General features: G+C 47.1%; 1 protein-coding gene across 7 annotated transcripts; it reads left to right on the top strand.

Annotated features, from left to right (window-relative positions):
* The first annotated feature begins 1,170 nt into the window (after window positions 1-1,170).
* Window positions 1,171-20,799, top strand: LOC128847646 (butyrophilin subfamily 2 member A2-like). 7 transcript variants are annotated; one of them, XM_054047226.1, is made up of 10 exons: window positions 1,171-1,354; window positions 3,393-3,503; window positions 5,930-6,277; window positions 8,953-9,234; window positions 12,409-12,513; window positions 13,603-13,623; window positions 16,249-16,275; window positions 18,641-18,816; window positions 19,339-19,433; window positions 19,707-20,799. In XM_054047226.1, exons 2-9 carry the CDS (start codon window positions 3,404-3,406, stop codon window positions 19,420-19,422), a joined length of 1,143 nt encoding a protein of 380 aa, XP_053903201.1. In that variant the 5' UTR covers window positions 1,171-1,354; window positions 3,393-3,403; the 3' UTR covers window positions 19,423-19,433; window positions 19,707-20,799. The 7 variants fall into 7 exon arrangements, with proteins under 7 accessions (XP_053903201.1, XP_053903199.1, XP_053903202.1 ...); XM_054047224.1 differs by having other exon boundaries at window positions 19,339-20,799; XM_054047227.1 differs by lacking the exon at window positions 19,707-20,799 and having other exon boundaries at window positions 18,641-18,799; window positions 19,339-19,429.
* Window positions 20,800-21,374: the final 575 nt, after the last annotated feature.

Below are 21,374 nucleotides of genomic sequence, written 5' to 3'. Positions count from 1 at the left end.
ACAATAACCAGCCTCTGGGCTTGTCTACCTGTAAATGCTACAGAGGTGCCCTGCTGTAGCACTTTGGTATAGACACTACCTACGCTGATGCGAGAATCCCTCCCATCAGAGTAGTTAATCCACCTCCACCAGAGCGGGTAGCAGGGATGTGCACAGGAATAAAAATGTGGCTGCTTTAAGAGGGGCACTTTCTGTGCCCACTGCAGCTGAAGGAACTGGATCCCGCCCCGTGGACCCCGGGCCGGAGGAGCTGTCATCTCCCACCGGGCCTCAGAGGAGTTCTGTGCCCCCACTGGGGAGTGGACGAAGAGGCGCACGCAAGCGGTGAGTAGCCAACGGGTGGGCAGTGGGGGTCTCGGTGGAGCAGGGCCGGCTCCAGGCACCAGGCAACCAAGCACATGCTTGGGGTGGCACCTGGTAAGGGGCGGCCAATCTTGGGGTGTCGGGGGGCAGCGCAGCGCAGCATTCCGCGGGGGGGGGGGCGTTCCAGCGGAGCGGCGCTCGGTGGGGGGGAAACGGCACGGGCGCGGTGCTCGGGGGGGTTCTGGCGGTGCGGCGCTGGGGGGGGGTTCCGGCGGCGCAGCGCGGCGCTCGGCGGGGGGGAGGCACAGGGCGCGGCGCTCGGGGGGGTTCCGGCACCGTGGCGCTCGGCGGGAGGGGGCGGGGCACGGCGCTGGGGGGGGTTCCGATGGCGCTCAGCCAGGGGGAGTTCAGGGGGGGCGCGCTTTTTTTTGCTGCTTGGGGCAGGAAAAAAGTTAGAGCCAGCCCTGCGGTGGAGCATGGGTGGGGCTTTGGAGGGAGGAGGCCAAGTGGGGGCTGGGCCCCAGTCCAGGCACACCCAGCCGCCCCAAAAATGTCACGTGCCGCCCATGACCTTAACTCCGTGTTAACAAAGGTTTTTTTGTTTTTTTTCTGCTAGTCAATTTTCTAAATCCACAAGGCAAGAAGAGTCTCTTCAAAATCATCACTGGATTCAGATCATCTGAATGCTTGAGTCTGCTGGTCCAGGCACTTCCAGCTCCGCAGCAGGACTGTGGCTGTTTCTTTAAGAAAAGACTCTAACTTCTGCCAATGACTGGGGTTTGAAATGATTGCATCTCTCTAGATACAGTACTGCATTACTTTCACTTTCCAGCTTGGCAGATGCCGCAAGAGGGAGGGCACATTTATCAGTCTGGAACGCAACCATGGTTCTTTTAAAAAGTGCACAGAAAGCGATGAGAAAACTCTTTTATAGCCAGAATTAGCTGTTCAACTTGATATTTATTGAAAGAGTCACTTACAAGCTAGCACAACTGGAATGAGAGCTGGTCCCGCCCTGAAGACTGTGAAACTTCTTGGAAGGACGAATCAAGTAGGTTAACAACTTCGAAATGACTCTTTATAACAGTGGTTTTCTCTGGTTCATGGATCCCTGGCGGTCTGCAGACTGTATCTAAGGGGTTCACAAAAGATTGTCGTTACCATAGAACAGTGGTTTTCAAACTGTGGTCTGTGGACTGCTGGGGGGGGGGGGGGGTGACTATATCTAAGATTGCCAAAGGGGTCCACAGTGAAAATGAAAAAAAGATTGGAAACCACTGTTTTATAACCCCTAAAATACACTGCTTATTGTGTGGACAGATTGTTAACATGAAGCTTAAATAATCATGGGTCATTGGTTTTACTCTTTTATGTAAACACTAACATTACACGTATCTTCAAAATGATTTACATTCAAAATACATTTCAGATTATTTTCCTAGCTCGAGATTTGTACAGCAGGTTGAACTAGTCATTTATTTCTTTTGTGATTGTGTTTATACAAAGCAACAAAGAGTCCTGTGGCACCTTATAGACTAACAAATGTATTGGAGCATAAGCTTTCGTGGGTGAATACCCACTTCGTCAGATATGAAGTGGGTATTCACCCACGAAAGCTTACGCTCCAATACATTGTTAGTCTATAGGGTGCCACAGGACTCTTTGTCGCTTTTTACAGATCCAGACTAATACGGCTACCCCTCTGATACTTGTTTTATACAAGAACACCAGGCCCGATCCTGTTCTCAGTCACATCAGAGGGAGATTTGTAACAAAATCGCTTCCTGTGTTTGTAGTACAGGAAGAAATTTACTGCACCAAAATCTAGCAGTCATCAGTCTAGTCTTCTGACTGTTGTCATTACAGTTTTCTTAATCTTTCTGCAGGGCTGAATTCTTTTCAATCTGATACTTCAAGGGGAAAAAAGTAGTTATTTCCATAATCAGTCAAAACAGAAAATTGCATCCTTTTCTCCTTCTGAAAACAGTGGGAATTAAGAATGTGCCCAAAGTTGATCATATGTTGTTTCTGAATAGGGATTTCATGATATAATTAAAAGAAGAGGCAAATTTATACATTGTGGGACAGAGGATCTCCTGTGTGAAAAGCCGTTGGAGTGGAGAGTTCATGAGCAAATCTATAGGAATAAAGCCAATTACAATTTCACAACTATCACTCAGGTTTTTTATTTTTAAATTACTTTTGTTTCGTTCGAAATATTTTATGAATTTTTCCATTTTTAATCAAATATGATTGAAACAGATGATTCATTTTGTTTTCAGTTTTTCTTTCCCTCCCTCCCCCAAATTTTCTTTTCCCTTTCCTTGCGGACCCTGGACCATCCAGCGGGGCCTATACAGGATATGGGGAGAAAGATGGTTGTGACAAGTGGAGAGGTTGCAATTCATCCACTGCAGATTTGTGGGGCAGCACTACAAAATTAAGTTGACCATAGGCACTGACTCCCTGGGTGCTCTGGGGCTGAAGCACCCATGGGAAAAAAATTAGTGGGTGCTTAGCACCCACTGGCAGCCAATCTCCCCCCCTCCCCTCCATTCTCCTTCCCCCTCCCTCCCAGCAGGCAAAGTTCCAGTGACCAGCAGCAGCCTCATGTAGAGGGATGGGGTGGGCTCTGGTGAGTGGCTGGGGGTGTCCCATTTTCCCTTCGGGAAATATGGTCACCCTACAAATATAACAAATTTGGTGTTAAAACAGGGGGAATTTTTGGCCTAGATTTTCATTAACATATTTGTCTCCAGATCTAGCCAACTTTTTTTTTTTTTAAGCTAATCTTTTTCTGAGCGTGGTGTGAGCATGCATTGATGGAAGTGTAGGCGACAGCAGTGGGTTCATAGCAGAAAGTCAGTTTCAACTTTAATATGGGTGCTGTCACTCCATAATATCAAAATGAATTTACTTAACTGTATAATCTTCTACCCCTCAGCCATGAGAATCTGGGTTGTTTTGATTGCTATGGACTTTGGGCCTTGATCCAAAGACCACTGAAGTCAATTGGAGGCCATCACATTTGGATTGGGTCCTAGATGTTGTCTTTTTGTTCCCCCCCTCCCCCCCTTGCACAACTCAAGCTACGGCAAAGATGAAAATTTCCTCATTCGGCTGCAGCTCCAGAACCAGCTCCGCTCAGATGAGTTTGATCATTTTCCCCATTATTTGTCATATCCGGAAGCTGGAATCAGGTAGGAGTTCCATATGGCGTTTACTTAGTCACTTTGATTTGTAAAATGCTCCTGTTCCATTCTTTAGTTGCAGATACACAAATAAACACGAACTAAAGCAAATACCAAACTGGATCAATAAATAATAATAAATAATACTCTCCTGATTTGCTGTCAGGACTAAAAACTCCATCTTTCACGCCATCTTTAACCCATTTATATCCTCTTCCATTTGCTCCCATCTCAAAATGCATGGAGATTAGACAGGCCTATCAACATGACCAGAGGGTCAAGAGAGTTGTCCTTTTATTGGCCAAGGATGGCTGTGATGCTATAGTGCAGTGGCTCTCAACCTTTCCAGACAACTGTACCCCTCTCAGGAGTCTGCTTTGTCTTGAGTACCCCCAAGTTTCACCTCGCTTAAAAACTACTTGCTTACAAAATCAGACATAAAAATACAGAAGTGTCATGGCCACACTATTACTGAAAAATTGCCGACTTTCTCATTTGTTACCATATCATTATAAAATAAATCGTTTGGAATATAAATACTGTACTTCCATTTCAGAGTATAGTATATAGAGCAGTATAAACAAGTCACTGTCGGTATGAAATTTTAGTTTGTCCTGACTTGGCGATTGGTTTTTGTGTAGCCTGTTGTGAAACTCTGGTATCACCCGAGGATAGAGGCGGTCTGCAAGGGAGCATGGTCCCAAACATTCTCATAAAAAAAACCCAAACCCAAAACAAAACAACTCCTTGAATTACATTCACAAAGCTATTGGGTACTGGCGCAGAACACAGAGCTCAGTGTGAGGGGTTCCCTCTGAGGAGCACAGCGAAGCAAACGGGATGCCCCAGTCTGCCCGAGCTGGAGTTTCCACGTTGTCTGCAGAGGTACTCCATGAATAGTATAAGCTTGAGGAGGCAGATGCAACTGAGAGTCCAAAAACATCCAATGGGAGCACCTAAAGTATGAAGTCTGGAATCTGAGTCACAGTCTTAGGCCTTGTCTACACTACGGGCTTAAATCGACCTAAGTTGCGGAACTCCAGCGATGTGAATAACGTAGCTGGAGTCGACGTACCTTAGGTCGACTTACTGCGGTGTCTACACCACGCTGGGTTGACATGAGACACTCTCCCGTCGACTTACCTTATGCTTCTCATTCCGGTGAAGTACCAGAGTCGACGGGAGAGCTATCTGCGGTCGATTTAATGGGTCTTCACTAGACCCACTAAATTGACCCCCGATGCATCGATTGCCGCAGCGTCGATTCCCGATAAGTGTAGACATGCCCTTAGTGAAGTGAACTGATACAATCCCTGGAATTTCCTCCAGTCACTTTGCCCAATTTACCTGGCCTGGTCCTATCTGATGCAGAGATCATTCTGCACTTCGGGGTAGTCCAAATGAGGGGAAAGAGGACATATAAAGAGATCAGTAATAAAATAAATAAAGAAGTAACATCCCGACCTTCTTTCTGTCTTCCCTGGGTCCTACGATCTACCCATTATTTTGTCCTCCTCCTCTCTGCTGAAGCAGGCAAGGAATGAGGCAGCAGTCCTATGGATCAAGTACTATGGGAAATCTCCAATTAAAAACTGCATCAACGTTAGAGTTGGGTGATTTTTTTGGCAAAACCGTTTTTTTTGCCAAAAATGCAGTTTCAGTTTGGCTGATTGCTTTTGATTGCTATACTTTGCAACCTTAATAATAGAGAGAAAAGTTGGGCGAGGTCATAGGCGCCGACTCTGTGAGGGCTCCAGGGCTGGAGCACCCACAGGGAAAAATTGGTGGGTGCTCTGCACCCACCGTCAGCCAAGCTCCCTGCCCCGCCCCCCTGCCTCACCTCACCTCCTCCCCTGAGCGCGCCGCGTCCCCGCTTCTCCTCCCAGCGCTTGCCGATGCAAAATAGCTGTTTAGCGGCGTAACAAGCTCTGGGAGAGACGGGGGAGGAGCGGGAACGCGGCGCGCTCAGGGGAGGAGGCAGGGAAGAGGCAGTGCCGGGGCAGGAATTTGGGGAAGGGGTTGGAATGGGGGCGGGGTTGGGAGCAGAGGGGGGGTCGAGCACCCACCGGTGCCAGCAGAAGTCGACGCCTATGGGTGAGGTAATATTTTTTTATTGGCCCAACTTCGTGAGAGCGACAAGGTTTTGAGCTACATAGAGCTCTTCTTCAAGTCTGTGTAGCTCGAAAGCTTGTCTCTCTCACCAATGGAATTTGGTCCAATAAAAGCGATCACCTTCCCCGCCTAATTTGTCTAATATCCTGCGATCAGCACGGCTACAACAACACTGCAGACAACCTTAATTGTGTTATTTTAATGTCGTTTCTGTGTGTGTGTAATATCAAATGTGTAATACAAACTACTGAATGTCTTATTTTAAAAATGATTGTTATATTCTTTCTGAGTTCATTTCCTTTGTGTTTCGATACATTTTACAGCCCAGTTCGCAGTGGTGGTCCCTGATCATTCGGTCACTGCTATCGTGGGTGAGGAATTTGTATTACCCTGTCACCTGTCCCCCAGGATGAACGCTCAAAACATGGAGGTGAAATGGTTACGACCTCATCTCTCGTCAGTTGTGCATCTGTACCGCGATGGCAAGGATCGGAATGAGTCTCAGACCCTAGAATATCAGGGAAGGACAGAGTTTTTGAAAGACGGCCTCTCCACTGGGAGTGTCGACTTGAAAATACACAATATCAGACCCTCTGATGAAGGATTGTACAGATGCTTCATTCGATCAAGTACCTTTTATGGAGGAGCCCTGCTGGAACTGAAGGTAGCAGGTCAGTGGTTGTGTTGGTGGTGTCTTCCCAAACATTTCAGTAGCTTATTTTGTATTTCCTTCTGAGATGGCAGTTTGTTTTGGGTGTGTTTGTTTTGTTGTTATTTGTATATCAGTACTAAGGCTGGTCAAAATTTTTCCATGATTCTCCCCATCCACCCCAACCCAGGGAAAATGACAATTTTTGTCACAATGGATATTTCTGTGGGGAATGGTGATTTACAAAGACATTTTTGAGAGATTTCACTGACAAACTTTGACCCCCCTGCTCCAAATGGCTGGCTGGGTAAAAAGTTCAGTAAAATTTTCAAATCACAAACAAAAAAATCCATTAAAAATGTCAAAATATGTTGTAGGGAGAAAAATCATTTTTCAAACGGCTCCAGTCAGTACCAAGAATTCCCCCTTAACTCCCAGACTTTTTTTTCCTAACAGCAGCAGCCCTGGTGCTTTGAGCTGTGCTAACAGCTGGGAGTTTTCAGCCTCTGTCTACATGAGAGTAAAAGGGTTACAACCATGGGCAGCATGTAATGGAAGCTGGGTGATGCTAAGCCTTCCCAAACCTCGCGGCACGGGGCCAGGGAGGCGGTGGCAGATTACTGCACAGGTCCATGGGAGCTGTGCCCAGCAGCCCTGGCCAATTTGGGGCCCCCGGAAAAATCTCCCCCTGCCATGGCCCCAGGGCTGGCTACAGCGGTAATCTGCCACCGCCTCCCTGGCCCTGTGCCTCGAGATTTGGGAACGCTTAGCATCACCCAGCTTCCATTACGCGGGAAACACAGAGCTTTTCCAGTCTTGGAGCTGCAGTGGAGCAGTGGGAGTGTGGAAAGGAGCAAGTGGGAGTAGAGCCTTGGGGGAAAGAGGCAGAGTGGGGATGGAATGGGGGCGGGGCCATGGGGGAAGGGATGGAATGGGGCGGGGCCATAGGCGGGGCAGCGGACCGAAGGGGCAGAATGGTGGAAGGGCTCCGGGCTTGGAGCTCCGTCCGGCCAGGGCCGAGAGCTCTGCCGTAGTCCTGGTCGGGACTGAGAGCTCGACCAAAAAATAAACTACCAGGGACTGTGTGTCGTATTGGAAAGGCGGGACCCACATCTCTGACTGAAGGCACAGGCCCAACTCTTGCCTGGTACTTCTAATCTTTCTCCCGGATCCACCAGCCCCATTTCAGCCTTTCCTTCGCTCAGCCAGTCAGTCCACTGTTAAAGTTCCAACCACTAGCAGAAAGCGAGAAAGAGAGACAGCCGTATCGTCATTCGGTGGCGGAAAAAAGGGTATACAGGTGAATGTCAAAAGCAAGCCAGTGCCACAGGAATCAGTGATGTCTTGCAATCATCCTCAGTACCGGTACATGTACAGTAAAGCAGGAGGAGTGAATGCTACAGCTATTAGAACCTACAAATTACATATAAAAATACAGGTTGAGCTAGCTTCAGTATGACAATTACCATCTTGGCCAATGCCTGAAAGCTCTAGAGTTGAAAGCACTAAGGGACCACCTTCTGTAGCTAGGAGATGTAACCGACTTGCCTCTTCTCTGGATCACACACAGAGGGGGATGCATAACATACACTGACCACTGGGTGACACCAACATGAAGATCTTGCACAAGTGTACACCCCTCGCTATACACAAACCCACAAAACAACCTCTGAGAAGGAAACTATGCCTTGCACCATTCTCTGAATGCATGTTCTGGTCCAGTCAGGCCTCTGGAAGAAAATTCCTGAACTGGGTTTTGCCCCTTAAAAACACTCTCCCTACAAAAAGATACATCTGAGGACCGAAAGGTCAAGAGCTCTCTGTTCTCAGCTGTAAGCCACAAAGAAAAGGATGGTCTTGAAAGCACACACAACTCAAGCATTACGGGATCAAGGATCAGCCCAGAGATCAGGCAACAAGTGGACATCTCACTGGAAGATGAATTGGGAAAAACAAAATAAAACATTTTTTTTCTCTTACTCTTTTCCAAAACTCCCTGTTCAAGAACCTCCCTGTTTCACTCACGTAATAATGCAACATATAATTTTGTGGGTAGAGCTGAGTCAAGGTTATTGTTGCCTTTTGCCAAGTGAGATCAGATTTTCAGGATGGTTGCCGGGATGGAGCAGAAATCAGTGACACCAAGTTGAATATGTTCTTAGTGTAACTCATCTATTTGCAAAAAAACCCTCATGGCCTGTAATCAGAAGCAGGAGTGGTCAGAGATCAGGCAGGCAATTCACTGCCACAGGTGCCTCTGCCAGGTATCTTTGCCTTGTATCAGCCCCTCTTACCGCTGCCTCTCCGCAGAAAGACACACAAGCGACAGAGCTAGCAATGACTGCTTAACTCCCAGAAGACCTCAGTCCCTGCAGCTTTAGCTGTACTCCGATGACAGGAGAAAGGGGGCTGAGTTTACTCACTCCGTATCTTTCAGGAGCATCGGGGTGCAGTGATCTGACCTCCTAGACAACCTTCTAGGAGCAGTCACTATATAAATGGACCCTAATGGGGTAACCCATTACACTATAATGAAGGTATTAAGTCCCAATCAGTTTTTCTTTTTAATATGTTCTCATGATTTACTGTGACTGTGATCACTGGGAATCCACTGATGGCTTAAAATTGTATCTTTTAGGCGGAATATGTATCTAAATTAGCATCCTGAAATAAGAGATGTACCCCATTCTCCTCCAGGTTTGGGCTCTGATCCCCACCTCTCTGTTGAGGGTTACCAGGATGGAGGGATCCAAGTGGTGTGCCGATCGGCTGGGTGGTACCCAGAGCCCGAAGTGCTGTGGCGAGATCTGGGCGGGCGACGTTTGCCTTCAGTCTCTGAAACAACATCCCGAAGGGATAACGGCCTGTTTGAAACGCAAACTGCTTTCCTTATCACAGAACGTTCAAACCAGAACTTGTCGTGTTGTATCCGGAACACCTTCCTCAACCAAGAGAAAGAATCGACAATTTACGTAGCAGGTCAGTTGCAATCAAAGCCACATGCTAACCATCAACGTACATACACAACTGGTTAACTAAAAGGGATAGGTTAGATAAGTGGCTAAAAAACTAGCCTAAGACTTAAACCAGTGGCTCTCAGCCTTTCCAAGCTATTGCACCCCTTTCAGGACACTGATTTGTCTTGTGTACCCCCAAGTTTCACCTCACTTAAAAACAACTTGCTTACAAAATCAGACATAAAAATACTAAACTGTCACAGTCACTAATACTGAAAAATAGCTTCCTTTCTCATTTTTACCATATAATTATGAAATAAATTGATTGGAATACAAATATTGTACCTACATTTCAGTGTGTAGTACATAGAGCAGTATAAACAAGTCAGTGTCTGTCTGAAATTTTAGTTTGTCCTGACTTCGCTAGTGGTTTTTATGTGGCCTTTTGTAAAACTAGGCAACTCTCTAGATGAGTTGATGTACGTCATGGAAAACCTCTGCGTACTCCCAGGGGTACACATACCCCTGGTTGAGAACCACTGATTTAAACAAGCTGGGTTCAAATCCCATTTCTGTTAGCAACGTCTTGGTTAAATCCCGTAATTCTTCTGTACTTTAATCCCCATCTGTAAATTAAGGATAATCAGCCTTCCTTTCTCCCACCCTGTCTGTTTTGCTCATTTGGACTGTGAACTTTTTGTGACAGGGGCTGTCTCTTACTGTGTGTACAGTGACTAGCACAATGGAGTCTCTAGGCACCTATGTAATATAAACCCAAAATGAATATTGAGTCTCTATACCAAATAAAACTACATTAATAAACAAAACAAACAGCAACACTGAACACTTAAATGTTCCCTAATATGTATCCTAAAAGTATGTAACTGGAAGGGAAGGGATGGAAGTTACAGAGTGGCACAAGGGAAAACTGTCCTATAACTTTGCTACTCTGTAACTTTCCCAAAGGTTGAGAAGTTTTGAAAAGCTAGCATGGAAAAAAGAAAACGGGGGGGGGGGGGAAGGGAGGGGGGAATCCTTGGACATTTTATCGTACTCAGTGGCAAAACGTTGGGGCAAAAGAGGTGAAGAAAGAAACCTGGAATTTTCAGAAAAAAAGATTTTGTGAAAAATTTGGGAGCTCTGACAGAAAAAGTTGCATTTTCAACCCTGGGAAATGGAAATAACTTCGACATTTTGAAAATGTCACTTGCTATTTTTCAGCAGTACTGTCATTAGCTCGCTCTGTTACAGACCTCGCCGGGGCAGAGTCACCAGTCTGTTATAAATGGACCCCACCTTTGGATCCCACGTGCTTCCAAGCCAGCTGGGTCCGGGTAGAGTCTAGCTCTGGGATTCAAGTCACATCCCTAGGTGTAGCGACTTTGCCTTGGACGCCCTTCCTTGGGACTAAACAATTCAAGAACCCGAGGCCCCCAAACCAACCAAGGCCTCTGCAGTCACTTTTACACTTCCCCTAGAGTTCCACCTAGCTGCGGGCACTCTGGTTTATAGCCTAACCACCCATAAGGAACCATGTGGCAAGGAAAACAGGTTTTGCACAGAAGTTTATTAACCACAGTGACTTTTACTCTCAAAGAATAAAAGAGTTACAGAGCTTTAGGAAAAACAACAAAAGGCCTATATTCTGTTGCTGAAGTCTATGCTCACCCCTACCTGTGAGTTCTAGGCCAGTCAGTGTGTGAGGTAGATAGGTCCCATCTGCCCACTGCTTCTGGTAGCCTTGCTGCTGTTTGGCACTATTCAGCTGTTGCGAGAGTGAAAGAGAGAGGCTGTGGTTAGAGCAGATTCTGTTCTGAAATAATGTTTCCCCGCACCCCCCATCATGTGAGCAGCTGCAGAACTTCATATCTAGCCCCTGGAAAACCACTTTCCCTTCGGCCAGGTTCTTCTTTACAGCCGATCCGTTGTTCAAGGGATAAGCCCCCTTGATGGAAAGGCAATCAGAGTTCATGACGCTTGAGGGCTATCTCAAGTCATTGGTGTCCCTCAGCTAGTGTCCAGAACAGGAGGTTTCAAACTTTTCTTATTTGCGGACCCCTAAAAAATTTCTAATGGAGGTGCGGACCCCTTTGGATATCTTTGACTTAGTCTGCGGACCCCCAGGGGTCTGTGGACCACAGGTTGAAAACCACCTGGGGTATCTCAACCCATATGGAGGTTACAGTACAAAAAGTAAAGGTTATGTGAAAGTTGCAAAGTGTCATTCACCAAACCAAAAAAAGTTTACAATTTGCCCCAGGCAGATCCCCAGTCTGTCTCACGCGCCACTGTCCAAACATTGTCAAGGTTTTTATAGGCATCATGCTAGAATGCTACCTCTAAACACCGAGGTGTTAATGTTAAATCCTAATGAGGATATTTTAAGGGGCAGATTCACTGGAACAGAGATCCTCTTTAGCAGAATTAAGGAAGGGAAAAAACCACGAAGGAAACCTCTTCAGAGAAATCAGTTCCTGTTTAAAGGCTGGGATACTCAAGAGTCTGTCAAAGTTGTTAAAAAGTCATTTATTGTTGCTTTTCAATGGGAGCTGGATGGCTAACTCAGTTAGGCCCCTTTGAAAATCCCATCATACGAACACAAACATTATTTTTTTAAAGCTAGAAACTCAGGAAATTCGCCTTGTTTAAATCATTAATAAAGGGAATGTTTATATACTGTGTGACCAAGATTTCTGGGCGGGAATTAATTTGGCTATCGGGTGATTTGAAAAGTTGAAAAAAACCTCTTCACTTCAGCTATTCATTATTTACCCCCACGTTGGCCGCATGACAACTAAAATGATTAAACAGCATAACAGCAAATAATGAATAACATACTTCATCTCCAAATGTGCAGGCGACTGGTGATTCAGTCAAGCCATGGCAGTAATACTGGCCTTGCAAATGTGTTTTCTTAATAACTGGTCAATATTTTTTTTAATGCTCCTGAACATTGAATAATATCACTCAATAAACAGCAGTGGATCAAGCCAGGACCGTTTACTCAGAGATTTACCTCTCTTAGATCTCTGTTGACTGGAACCATTTTGAAAACCAGTTTCTGATTTTCTGTGCAATCGGCCAGGGTCATATATGCAAGCTCCTCTCACACAGACCCTGCTGTGGATGTAATTAAATCAGGAGACTTTTTTCTTGGCTTCCCAAGTAAGGAAATTCCCGGCTTTCTATTTTTCAGATTCTTTTTTCCCCAAAGTCTCCATGTGGATGGTGTTTCTGTGCATGAGCCTGGTGGTTTTGTGTGTTTCCATTGGCCTGAGCCTCTATCTCTGTAAAGTAAAAGGTAAAGCGTTACCCAATGAAATACAGGGTAATGGGAAAGAAGACAACAGAATACCATTGAGTGATCTCAGAGGGCTTGGATTCAATTCTCTGTTCCACCACAGCCTCCTTGTGTGACCTTGGGGCAGTAATTCAGGCGCCACGCTTCATATTATATGAAGCACAGCTCCCCCGTCTGTAAAATGGACATATTTGTACCTCACATTGGGGTGTGGTCAGATCCTGGGAAAACGGGGAGGGGCCTGTGAGTACCACAGGTAGCATTCACTCCATAGTTAAGATGCAGCTCAGTTTCCATTTTAAATCCCTGAAGCCCTAGGACACTCATTAGGGTCTTTTCATCCCTGATGAGACTGTTTTGGTTGTCGGGAGGCTGAGGAACCTCTACTGTTTCATCTGGGGTTCAAGAGCTGGTTTAGGCTGGGGGAGAGGTCCCTGAGAAGCCTATTCAATCCAGTGGGGAAGCATCCAAAGACTCATGAGGTAAGTGGGCTTTTCTCCCTGGGATCCCCTACATGGGGCTCATGCAGGGGGCTAAGAGGAGAAGGAAGGTCCAGGGATGATTAGGTTGCAGAGGGAGAAGTTAGGAGAAGTACGAACATTCCTTCCTTCTCCACTGACCTACTGCCTGCGGGCTCATCAGAGAGGAGGTTTCCTGCCGGAAACCGGAGGAGGCTCATTGGATGGAGAAAGCAGAGACGTGCTAATGCTTCTTCTCTGCCTTCTCCTCCCCTGCCCTTGAGCTGCTCCTGTGTGCATCCCTCCCAAAGCAAGACCTCGTTTCCCACCTGCTGCTGGCAGCCTAGGCTGAGCCAGTGGTCTCTGGAGAGGGGGCATATGAAAGTGTGTTTCTTCTTGGTGGAGATATGTGATGGTGTTAGGGGCCGAGGAGGAACGTGGAATTCCCTTACAATCCCAAACTGTGTTCACGCAGTGTTTTAAGGGAATTCCTCATTCCTGTGCGTGGCTTTAACAGTGTGGAGAGGCATGGATACATTTTGCCAATGAAAAACACACTCCTTTAACTGTGGAGAAGGAAAAGTAATACCCAAGGATCAATAATGTATATCTCTTTTGGTTTCCTTTTCAGAGAAACTTGTAGCAGAACTTAGTAAGTCACATTCTCCCTCTCCACCAATTAATATCTTTTGTGCAAATGTGGATCCTTGTAATGGTCTTTGTTTGTTGGCTTTGTGTGTGTGTGTGGGGGGGGGGGGAGTTATTTAGGATTTTTGCTGCTGTTGTTTTGTTTAATGTGGGATAATATGAAGCATGAAAAAATTCACACCAAAAGTCATTTAAAAAAGTCTTGTCTTCTTTGGATAGAAGTGACCCGTTAGCCTCAACGTGAGTACTGACAATGCCACGTAATAAAGGCATCAGGTAAAACATGTAAGAGAAAAGGAACAGCTGAACTTCTTCAGTTTTGTAGTAAGGACATGAAGACACATGGTTGTTTCTGTGGCTCAAGGGTGGGATTTTCACATGTGCTTAACTATTTAAATCCAGCCTGGGTCTCTCTCCAAAGATGTGTTCTAGCTCATACGGGTGTTATGGGCTTGACACAGGAATAACTGGGGGGAAATATCTGGGCTGTGTAATGCAGGTCAGACTAACTGATCATGTTGGTTTCTTCTGGCCCTAAAATCTATGAATGAGGAATACAAGTTCCCATGATTTTCAATGGGGTTTCTGCTCCTAATTCGCTTAGGTCAGAGGTGGGCAAACTATGGCCCGTGAGCCACATCTGGCCCACAGGACCCTCCTGCCCGGCCCCTGAGATCCTGGCCCAGGAGGCTAGCCCCGGCCCCTCCCCTCCCCCGCAGCCTCAGCTCGCCCCGCTGCCGGCGCAATGCTCCGGGCTGTGGGACTGTGAGCTCCTGGGGCAGCGCAGCTGCAGAGCCCGGCCTGACCTGGCCTCTGTGCTGCGCTGTGCGTGGCTGGCTCCAGCCAGGCGGTGTGGCTGTAGTGCCACCAGCCACCGGTGCTCCAGGCAGCGCAGTAACAGGGCAGGGAGCAGGGAAGTTGGATAGAGGGCAGGGGAGTTCGGGGTGGTGGTCAGGGGGCGGGGGTGTGGATAGGGGTCGGGGCGGTCAGAGGGCGGGGAACAGGGGGTTTGAATGGGGGCAGGGATCCCAGGGGGGCAGTCAGGAAGGAGAGAGGGGGTTGGATGGGGTGACGGGGGCAGTCAGGGGCAGGGGTTCTAGGGGCGGTCACGGGACAGGGAGAAGGGGTGGTTGGATGGGGCAGGGTCCCGGGGGGGCAGTCAGGAAAGAGGGGGGGGTTGGATGGGGCGGTGGGGGGGGTCTGGGAGCTGTCAGGGGACAGGGAACGGGGGGGTTGGATGAGGCAGGAGTCCCGGGGGGGCTGTCGGGGGCGAGAAGCGGGAGGGGGTTGGATGGGGGTGGGGGCAAGGCCACGCCTGGCTTTTTGGGGAGGCACAGCCTCCCCTAACCGGCCCTCCATACAATTTTGGAAACCGGATGCGACCCTCAGGCCAAAAAGTTTGCCCATCCCTGGCTTAGGTGCATTTGAAAATCCCGACCCCAAAGAAATAATGCATGAGAAATGTATTCAGATAGGAACATTAGTAATTTTATTTTTCAGTACTGCTATAAATCTTTTAAAACAACGATTAAGGATCTAATGCTACTTCCTCTGACTTTAACTAGACCAGGGGTCGGCAACCTTTCAGAAGTGGTGTGCCGAGCCTTCATTTATTCACTCTTATTTAAGGTTTCGCGTGCCAGTAATATATTTTAAAGTTTTTAGAAGGTCTCTTTCTATAAGTCTGTAATATCTAACTAAACTATTGTTGTATGTAAAGTAAATAAGGTTTTTAAAATGTTTAAGAAGCTTCATTTAAAATTAAATTAAAATGCAGAGCCCCCAGACCGGTGACCAGGACCTGGGCAGTGTGAGTGCCACTGCAAATCAGCTCGCGTGCCGCCTTCGGCACGCGTGCCATAGGTTGCCTACCCCTGAACTAGACTGTCATCAAGCTATTCCCAATGCGATTTTAGTGCATCAGTCAGCAAATTGTGATAATAATTTATAATATTTATTTATATAGTTAATGGGAATTCCGATAATGAAACCAGTCTGCTTAAATGTGGAAAATTATGGGTTCAAGAAAATTGACATTTCCTATAGGATGGTGTTGATCCTGCCACAACATTTAGATTTTCCCACTGGAAAATCAAAATGAACCATTTTGTTTTGGGTTGGGGCTGGGTCTACATTAACCTGTGCCGCTGCAGTGCTCTGTGAGATTTTTAGTTCAGGAGCCTAATTTCCACATTCTCCTCCATGCGCTACATCTTCCATGATGCACTGTGGTCTTTCCTCTAACTGATCCTTAGGACGTGAGCACCTGAACTACAACTCCCATGAGCCATTGCAGCAGTCCAAGCTGCCATAGATCAATATCAAACTCACCTGAAACAAAATGTTTTGTCTCAGGTGAAAATCCTTTGTTTTGGTTCAGGAATGTCAGGATGGGCTGTTCTGCCAAAAGTTCTGATATTCCAACGTATTGGCCCCAACTCAGGACAAAAACAAAGTCGAAATATTGGAACTTCCCGTAGGATGGAAATTCCATTTTAAAACCAGCTCTACTATTCATATTCTGGTAAATGTATAATTTACCAATGTATAATTGTCTGCAATATTTAATCCTATTGGTATACTATCTGTTCAGTCAGTTTCTCATCTCCGATTATGTGGTTGGTTTCAGGGTGGAGACGAGTCCTCACACACCCAGGTAAGTAAAGTGAATATATTACCATTGTTCAAATCCCACCATTCAGGAGAAAATGTTGCCCCTTTTCCTTGTATGTGTGACTGGAGCAGGGCAGGACACGCTGTATTTCACAGGGCCCCGTGAGGACCGATAGGTTTTGTAGCTGAGTCCAATCAGAACATAGTATCGCCCTTGGGTGGAGGGATAGCTCAGTGGTTTGAGCATTGGCCTACTAAACCCAGGGTTGTGAGTTCAATCCTTGAGGGGGCCACTTGGGGATCTGGGGCAAAATCAGTACTTGGTCCTGCTAGTGAAGGCAGGGGGCTGGACTCAATGACCTTTCAAGGTCCCTTCCAGTTCTAGGAGATGGGATATCTCCATTTATTTCTAAGGGTACATCTACACTACAGGGGGGAGTCGATTTAAGATACGCAAATTCAGCTACGTGAATAGCGTAGCTGAATTAGACGTATCGCAGCCGACTTACCCCGCTGTGAGGACGGTGGCAAAATCGACTTCTGCGGCTTTCTGTCGACGGCGCTTACTCCCACCTCCGCTGGTGAGTAAGAGCGTCGATTCGGGGATCAATTGTCGCGTCCCGACGGGACGCGATAAATCGATCCCCGAGAGGTCGATTTCTACCCGCCGATTCAGGCGGGTAGTGTAGACCTAGCCTAATATGTCACAGCAGCTCTTCTTTCTGCCTTCTTCTTGCATGCGCACTACCAGTTAGAACCCCGCAGCAGGACTGGGATCCCGCCGGACCCACTGCCATAATTACGGAGCGGGTAAAATGGTCTTTGTTGCGGGCAGGGTTGGATGGGCAAAAAAACTCAGCCTGCGATAATGTGCGGGAAAACGCTAAATCTCTCACCAGTTTCTCATCAACAGAATTTCAGCAATGGAAAGCAAGTTTTTCTCTCCTTTTCTTTTCTTTTTTTTTCAGATAAAGATTTTAATACTTAAATTTAAACAAGGCATAGAAAGAGATTGATGTCTATTATAACCGGAGTGCAAGTGTTTTTTACATGGTTTGAACAAGATTTGTTTGATTCTTTTAGTGGTAAAAATTGTGTCTGAATTCCATTTATGTATAGACACCGGACCCTCGCTAGAACGCGCGTCTATATAGCGCATTTGCATATAACGCGGTCGCGGCCATGGATCCCAAATTTAATTACTTTAGTTGCAATTCATTTTAACGCGGTCCCCGCGCATGGATCCCAAATCCCGCGTTCTAGCGAGGGTCCGGTGTATATTATATACTAACTGGCTGGTGTTTGGGGTTTTTTTTAGTAGCACAGGGGAATCTGTTTCTCTTGAGGGACTTGCAGGATCTAAGGTTTTTGGAGGTGGGAGGGGGATAAAAATGCAAAAAACAATGCAGGAACAGGTGGGAGTGGGTATTGCGGGGAGGGACGGGATTAAAAAAATAGTCCCGCGCAGGGCTGTACTACCAGCCTCAGTGCTATCTCTGAGTCCTCCCCAATCTATCTGTTGTTTGTCTGTTTTGTTTTTTGAACCTTCCTCACATCCTCCCTACCGAAGGGCTAAGTTCTGAGCCATCGTATCTTTGTGATGATCCTTAAAGACTATGGAATTTATGCCTGCTCCCGAGCAGTGAGGTCTGGGACATCGCAAATCCTGGTCCCAGGAGTTCTGTTGCTGTCTAAGACTGAAGCACTTGAGATATGTGGCGTTTTTCAAGCAAGCAAGTTTGGGTGGAGCCGCGCGGTAATACAGGCCAACAAAGGGGTGACTGGGAGAGTGAAGATAGACAGGGGTTACTGCAGAGTCATTCACGTCAGTGAGCACTGGGAAGAAGTGGACACAGATTCCCTACATAACAGGGTCCTCTGGACCTCCGTGGGGAGAAAAGATCTGAAAGTTTCTGAGCCTCAGGTCTGGCTCCATTGATCCTTTCACTCTGCCACTCACCTCTCTCTCAGGGAAGTGAATGTCCTTTGCACTTTGCTAAGATCTCAGAGCTGATGGGTAAATCCTGGACAGGGGTGATAGTAACTTAAAGGACTTACCGGTACACTGGAGTCCTGAGCGGGGGCGTGACCTCAACCGGAAGAGGCGTGGCCTCAATCGGAAGAGGTGGGGCCTTTCAAGATTTAAAGGGCCCGGGGCTCCCCGCAGCGGCTGGAGCCCCGGGCCCTTTAAATCACCGCCGCGGAAGCCGGTCCAGTCCGGCGTGGCGTACTGGCTCTTGCCGGTATGCCGTACCGGACCGTACCAGCTTACTTTCACCTCTGATCCTGGAGGAAGGAGATTCTCTGATTCACTCCCCAGCTGGGGAAGATTCTGTCACCCACACGATCAAACCTGACACCAGGGCTGAGCTCTGCCCCTAACGCTCTGAATGTGTCTCTTCCCTCAGTGAATGTGACTCTGGATCCGGACACGGCTCATCCCCGACTCATCGTTTCTGAGGATCGGAAAAGTGTGAGGCAGGGAGACATTCAGCAGGATCTGCCTGACAACCCTGAGAGATTTGATTATGAGTGCTGTGTGCTGGGCTGTGAGGGATTCACCTCGGGTAGCCATTACTGGGAGGTAGAGGCGGGGGATGGGAAGTACTGGGCTGTGGGGGTGGCCAGAGCGTCTGTGAGCAGGAAGGGAGAATTCATGTCTAACCTAAACCCTGAGGTGGGGATCTGGGCTGTGAGGCTGTACGGGGGTCAGTACCAGGTTCTCACCTCCCCAAAGATTCCCCTGACCCTGAGGCGCGGCCCCAGCAGGATCCGGGTTTGTCTGGACTATGAACGGGGGCAGCTGGCATTTTTTGATGCTGAGAACCAGGCCCCAATCTTCACTTTCCCGCCAGCCTGTTTCACTGGAGAGAGAATCCACCCCTGGCTCTGGGTCAGGGGCGGGTCCCAGCTCAGCCTGTGTCACTGAGGCACAGGGGGAAATATCCCACTGAAATCAGAATCCCTAGTGTCTATGAGCTGGGAGGCTCCGTGGGGTCTCTGGACTGTAAACACCATAGAGAGCAGGATGTCATCAAGAAGAAGACGCCAAGCTCATTGCCCCAGTGATTGTTCAGTGTATTTGACTCTGTTCTGTATGATCCAGGAGGACTGTAGCCCAGAGACTGACAGTTGGGAACCCAGGGAAGGGGGAAATGGAAGTGAAAAGGAAAGAGGAAAAGGAGGGTGACAGTGAAACTGGTAAATCCTATTGAAAGTGATTGTGTCATTCATTACACAGTTCATCCGCTCGCTGCTTTAGTTCATGAAAAGGGGGACCTTAAAAATGCTTTGCACAAATTTTGGCCACTTTTTCTTTTCTCATTATTAAATAATCCCTTCCGTGTTACATGACGGCCTCATATTTACGGTAAACAATTTTCGATAAATAGAGCGTCCCTGTCTGCTTGGTGTTTCTCTCATTTTCATGAGTTGTTTTTTTTCTTCTTGTGAATTTTATTTTGGTGGGAACAGGTAGCATCAAGGGATTTGAGCCCTCACTGATCAAAATGCCTCTAGGAAAAGCCTGCATGTGAATCGGATGGGTCTGTCGGCATTACAAAGTGATGCGTTGCTTCTGCACTCTGGGACTTAGGATTTCTCCGGAAAAAAAGATTTGCTCAGGTTGTGGTCACGTCAGTGTGCGCTTGTGACCCTAAAACACCCCTGTATTCACACCCTGTTGTAATGATGTTTGTCCAAAAGTTCCTTGTAAGATATCATTTGAAAACTGATAGCACACTGGTCATCAATATCATTGTAAAATGCCTGTGTTAACCTTATATATGAAGTTATGAATTCCATCTGTACCATGTTACGGTTAAGACCGATGTTTAAGACCAGACAGCCTAACCTAGGTAAGAGTGACAAACAGGTCTGTCCTATACAAAAGAATGTGGATTTACCTACATTTACATATTAGCCATAAACAAAGCTACCACACGAAGGGCTTGTCTACCCTACAGGGTATGGCGGTATAAGGTGTGGCACTCTGGGGTGTGAATAAGCCACCGCCTTGAGTGACATATGTTACACCAACTTAAGCGCCAGTGTGGACAGTGCTAGGTCGGCAGGAGCGCTTCTTCCACTGACATAGCTACCACCTCTCGCGGAGGTGGTTTTATTATGCTGATGGGAGAGCTCTCTCCTGTTGGCATAGTGTGTGTCCACCAGATACGCTACAGCTGTAGCGTTTCTCAGGTAGACGAGCCCTAAAACAACAGCCCAAACTGGAGAGACTCAGAATTAATGTGGCTCCTGCACCCCAGAGAGACACACATGAGACTGAATCCCCAGAAGGTCTTCCTGACTTTGGGAACATAGCCAGTTCCTTGGGAATAAAAGGGCCATCTTGATCTTTCACCTAACAAGACAAGGGAAACCAGCACCTCATACTTCGGTGAAAGGTCCCGACTGAGAGACGCTCAGCCGTCATGGACAACGAATAATTGGAGGGAGAAGCCATCTTAAACAAAAAGTGTAACTGGCGAGATTAAGTTTTAGCCTTTTAGATGCGTGTTTTCACTTTTATTTGCTAGGAGCCATCTCTACCTCTGTTCTTTTATTTAGCATCACTTAACCTATGTCCTGTTGTTAATAAATTTGTTCTAATTTAATCTAAACCACCCCAGTGCAATGTTGGGAAAGGACAGGAGGGGAAGATAACACGTCTTTACACAAAGAGTATCCCTTGGATCCCCACATTCCTTATGCAGCGGCAACGCTTATCAATCCTTAACAAGCAGAAGGGAACTTTATGGCAGGATGACACTTTATCAAGTGAAGGAACAGTGCATGCTTGTGCCTACTCCATAATACTATGCCAGCACACCAGTGGTTTCCCATGTCTCTACTTAACCCTTACATACCCCAACAGGTTGAAGTGACTATTATCACAAAGTCCAGTTTGTCTGGGAGGCAAGATATATTGGAGTCTCTAAGGGGACTGGCTGTGACTCCATGGTAAGACTGGGATAGCGATCCAGGAATTCACATTTGTCACTGGCTTGGTGAAATCTAATTATAGAACCCACCGCCAGCTTGGGGTATGTCTGCCCTGTTTTCTGACTGTCTGACTCGCCTTTGAGTTCGGTGTGTGTTGTTCATTATTGATACTGAAGTGTGTCTTTGGCCTTGATCCAC

This window comes from Malaclemys terrapin, chromosome 13 (assembly GCF_027887155.1).
Source record: "Malaclemys terrapin pileata isolate rMalTer1 chromosome 13, rMalTer1.hap1, whole genome shotgun sequence".
NCBI lineage: Eukaryota > Metazoa > Chordata > Testudines > Emydidae > Malaclemys > Malaclemys terrapin.
The sequence above is the reverse complement of the archived record's forward strand: the minus strand, read 5'-3'. Positions and strand labels throughout refer to the sequence as shown.

What these genes read in the sequence shown, in the direction of transcription:
- LOC128847646 (XM_054047222.1), top strand. Translation starts at nt 3,404, where the DNA reads ATGAAAATTTCCTCATTCGGCTGCAGCTCCAGAACCAGCTCCGCTCAG. An exon ending in TATCCGGAAGCTGGAATCAG is followed by an intron (nt 3,504 to 5,929) that starts GTAGGAGTTCCA and finishes TACATTTTACAG; the next exon opens with CCCAGTTCGCAGTGGTGGTC. An exon ending in ATCGACAATTTACGTAGCAG is followed by an intron (nt 9,235 to 12,408) that starts GTCAGTTGCAAT and finishes TCTATTTTTCAG; the next exon opens with ATTCTTTTTTCCCCAAAGTC.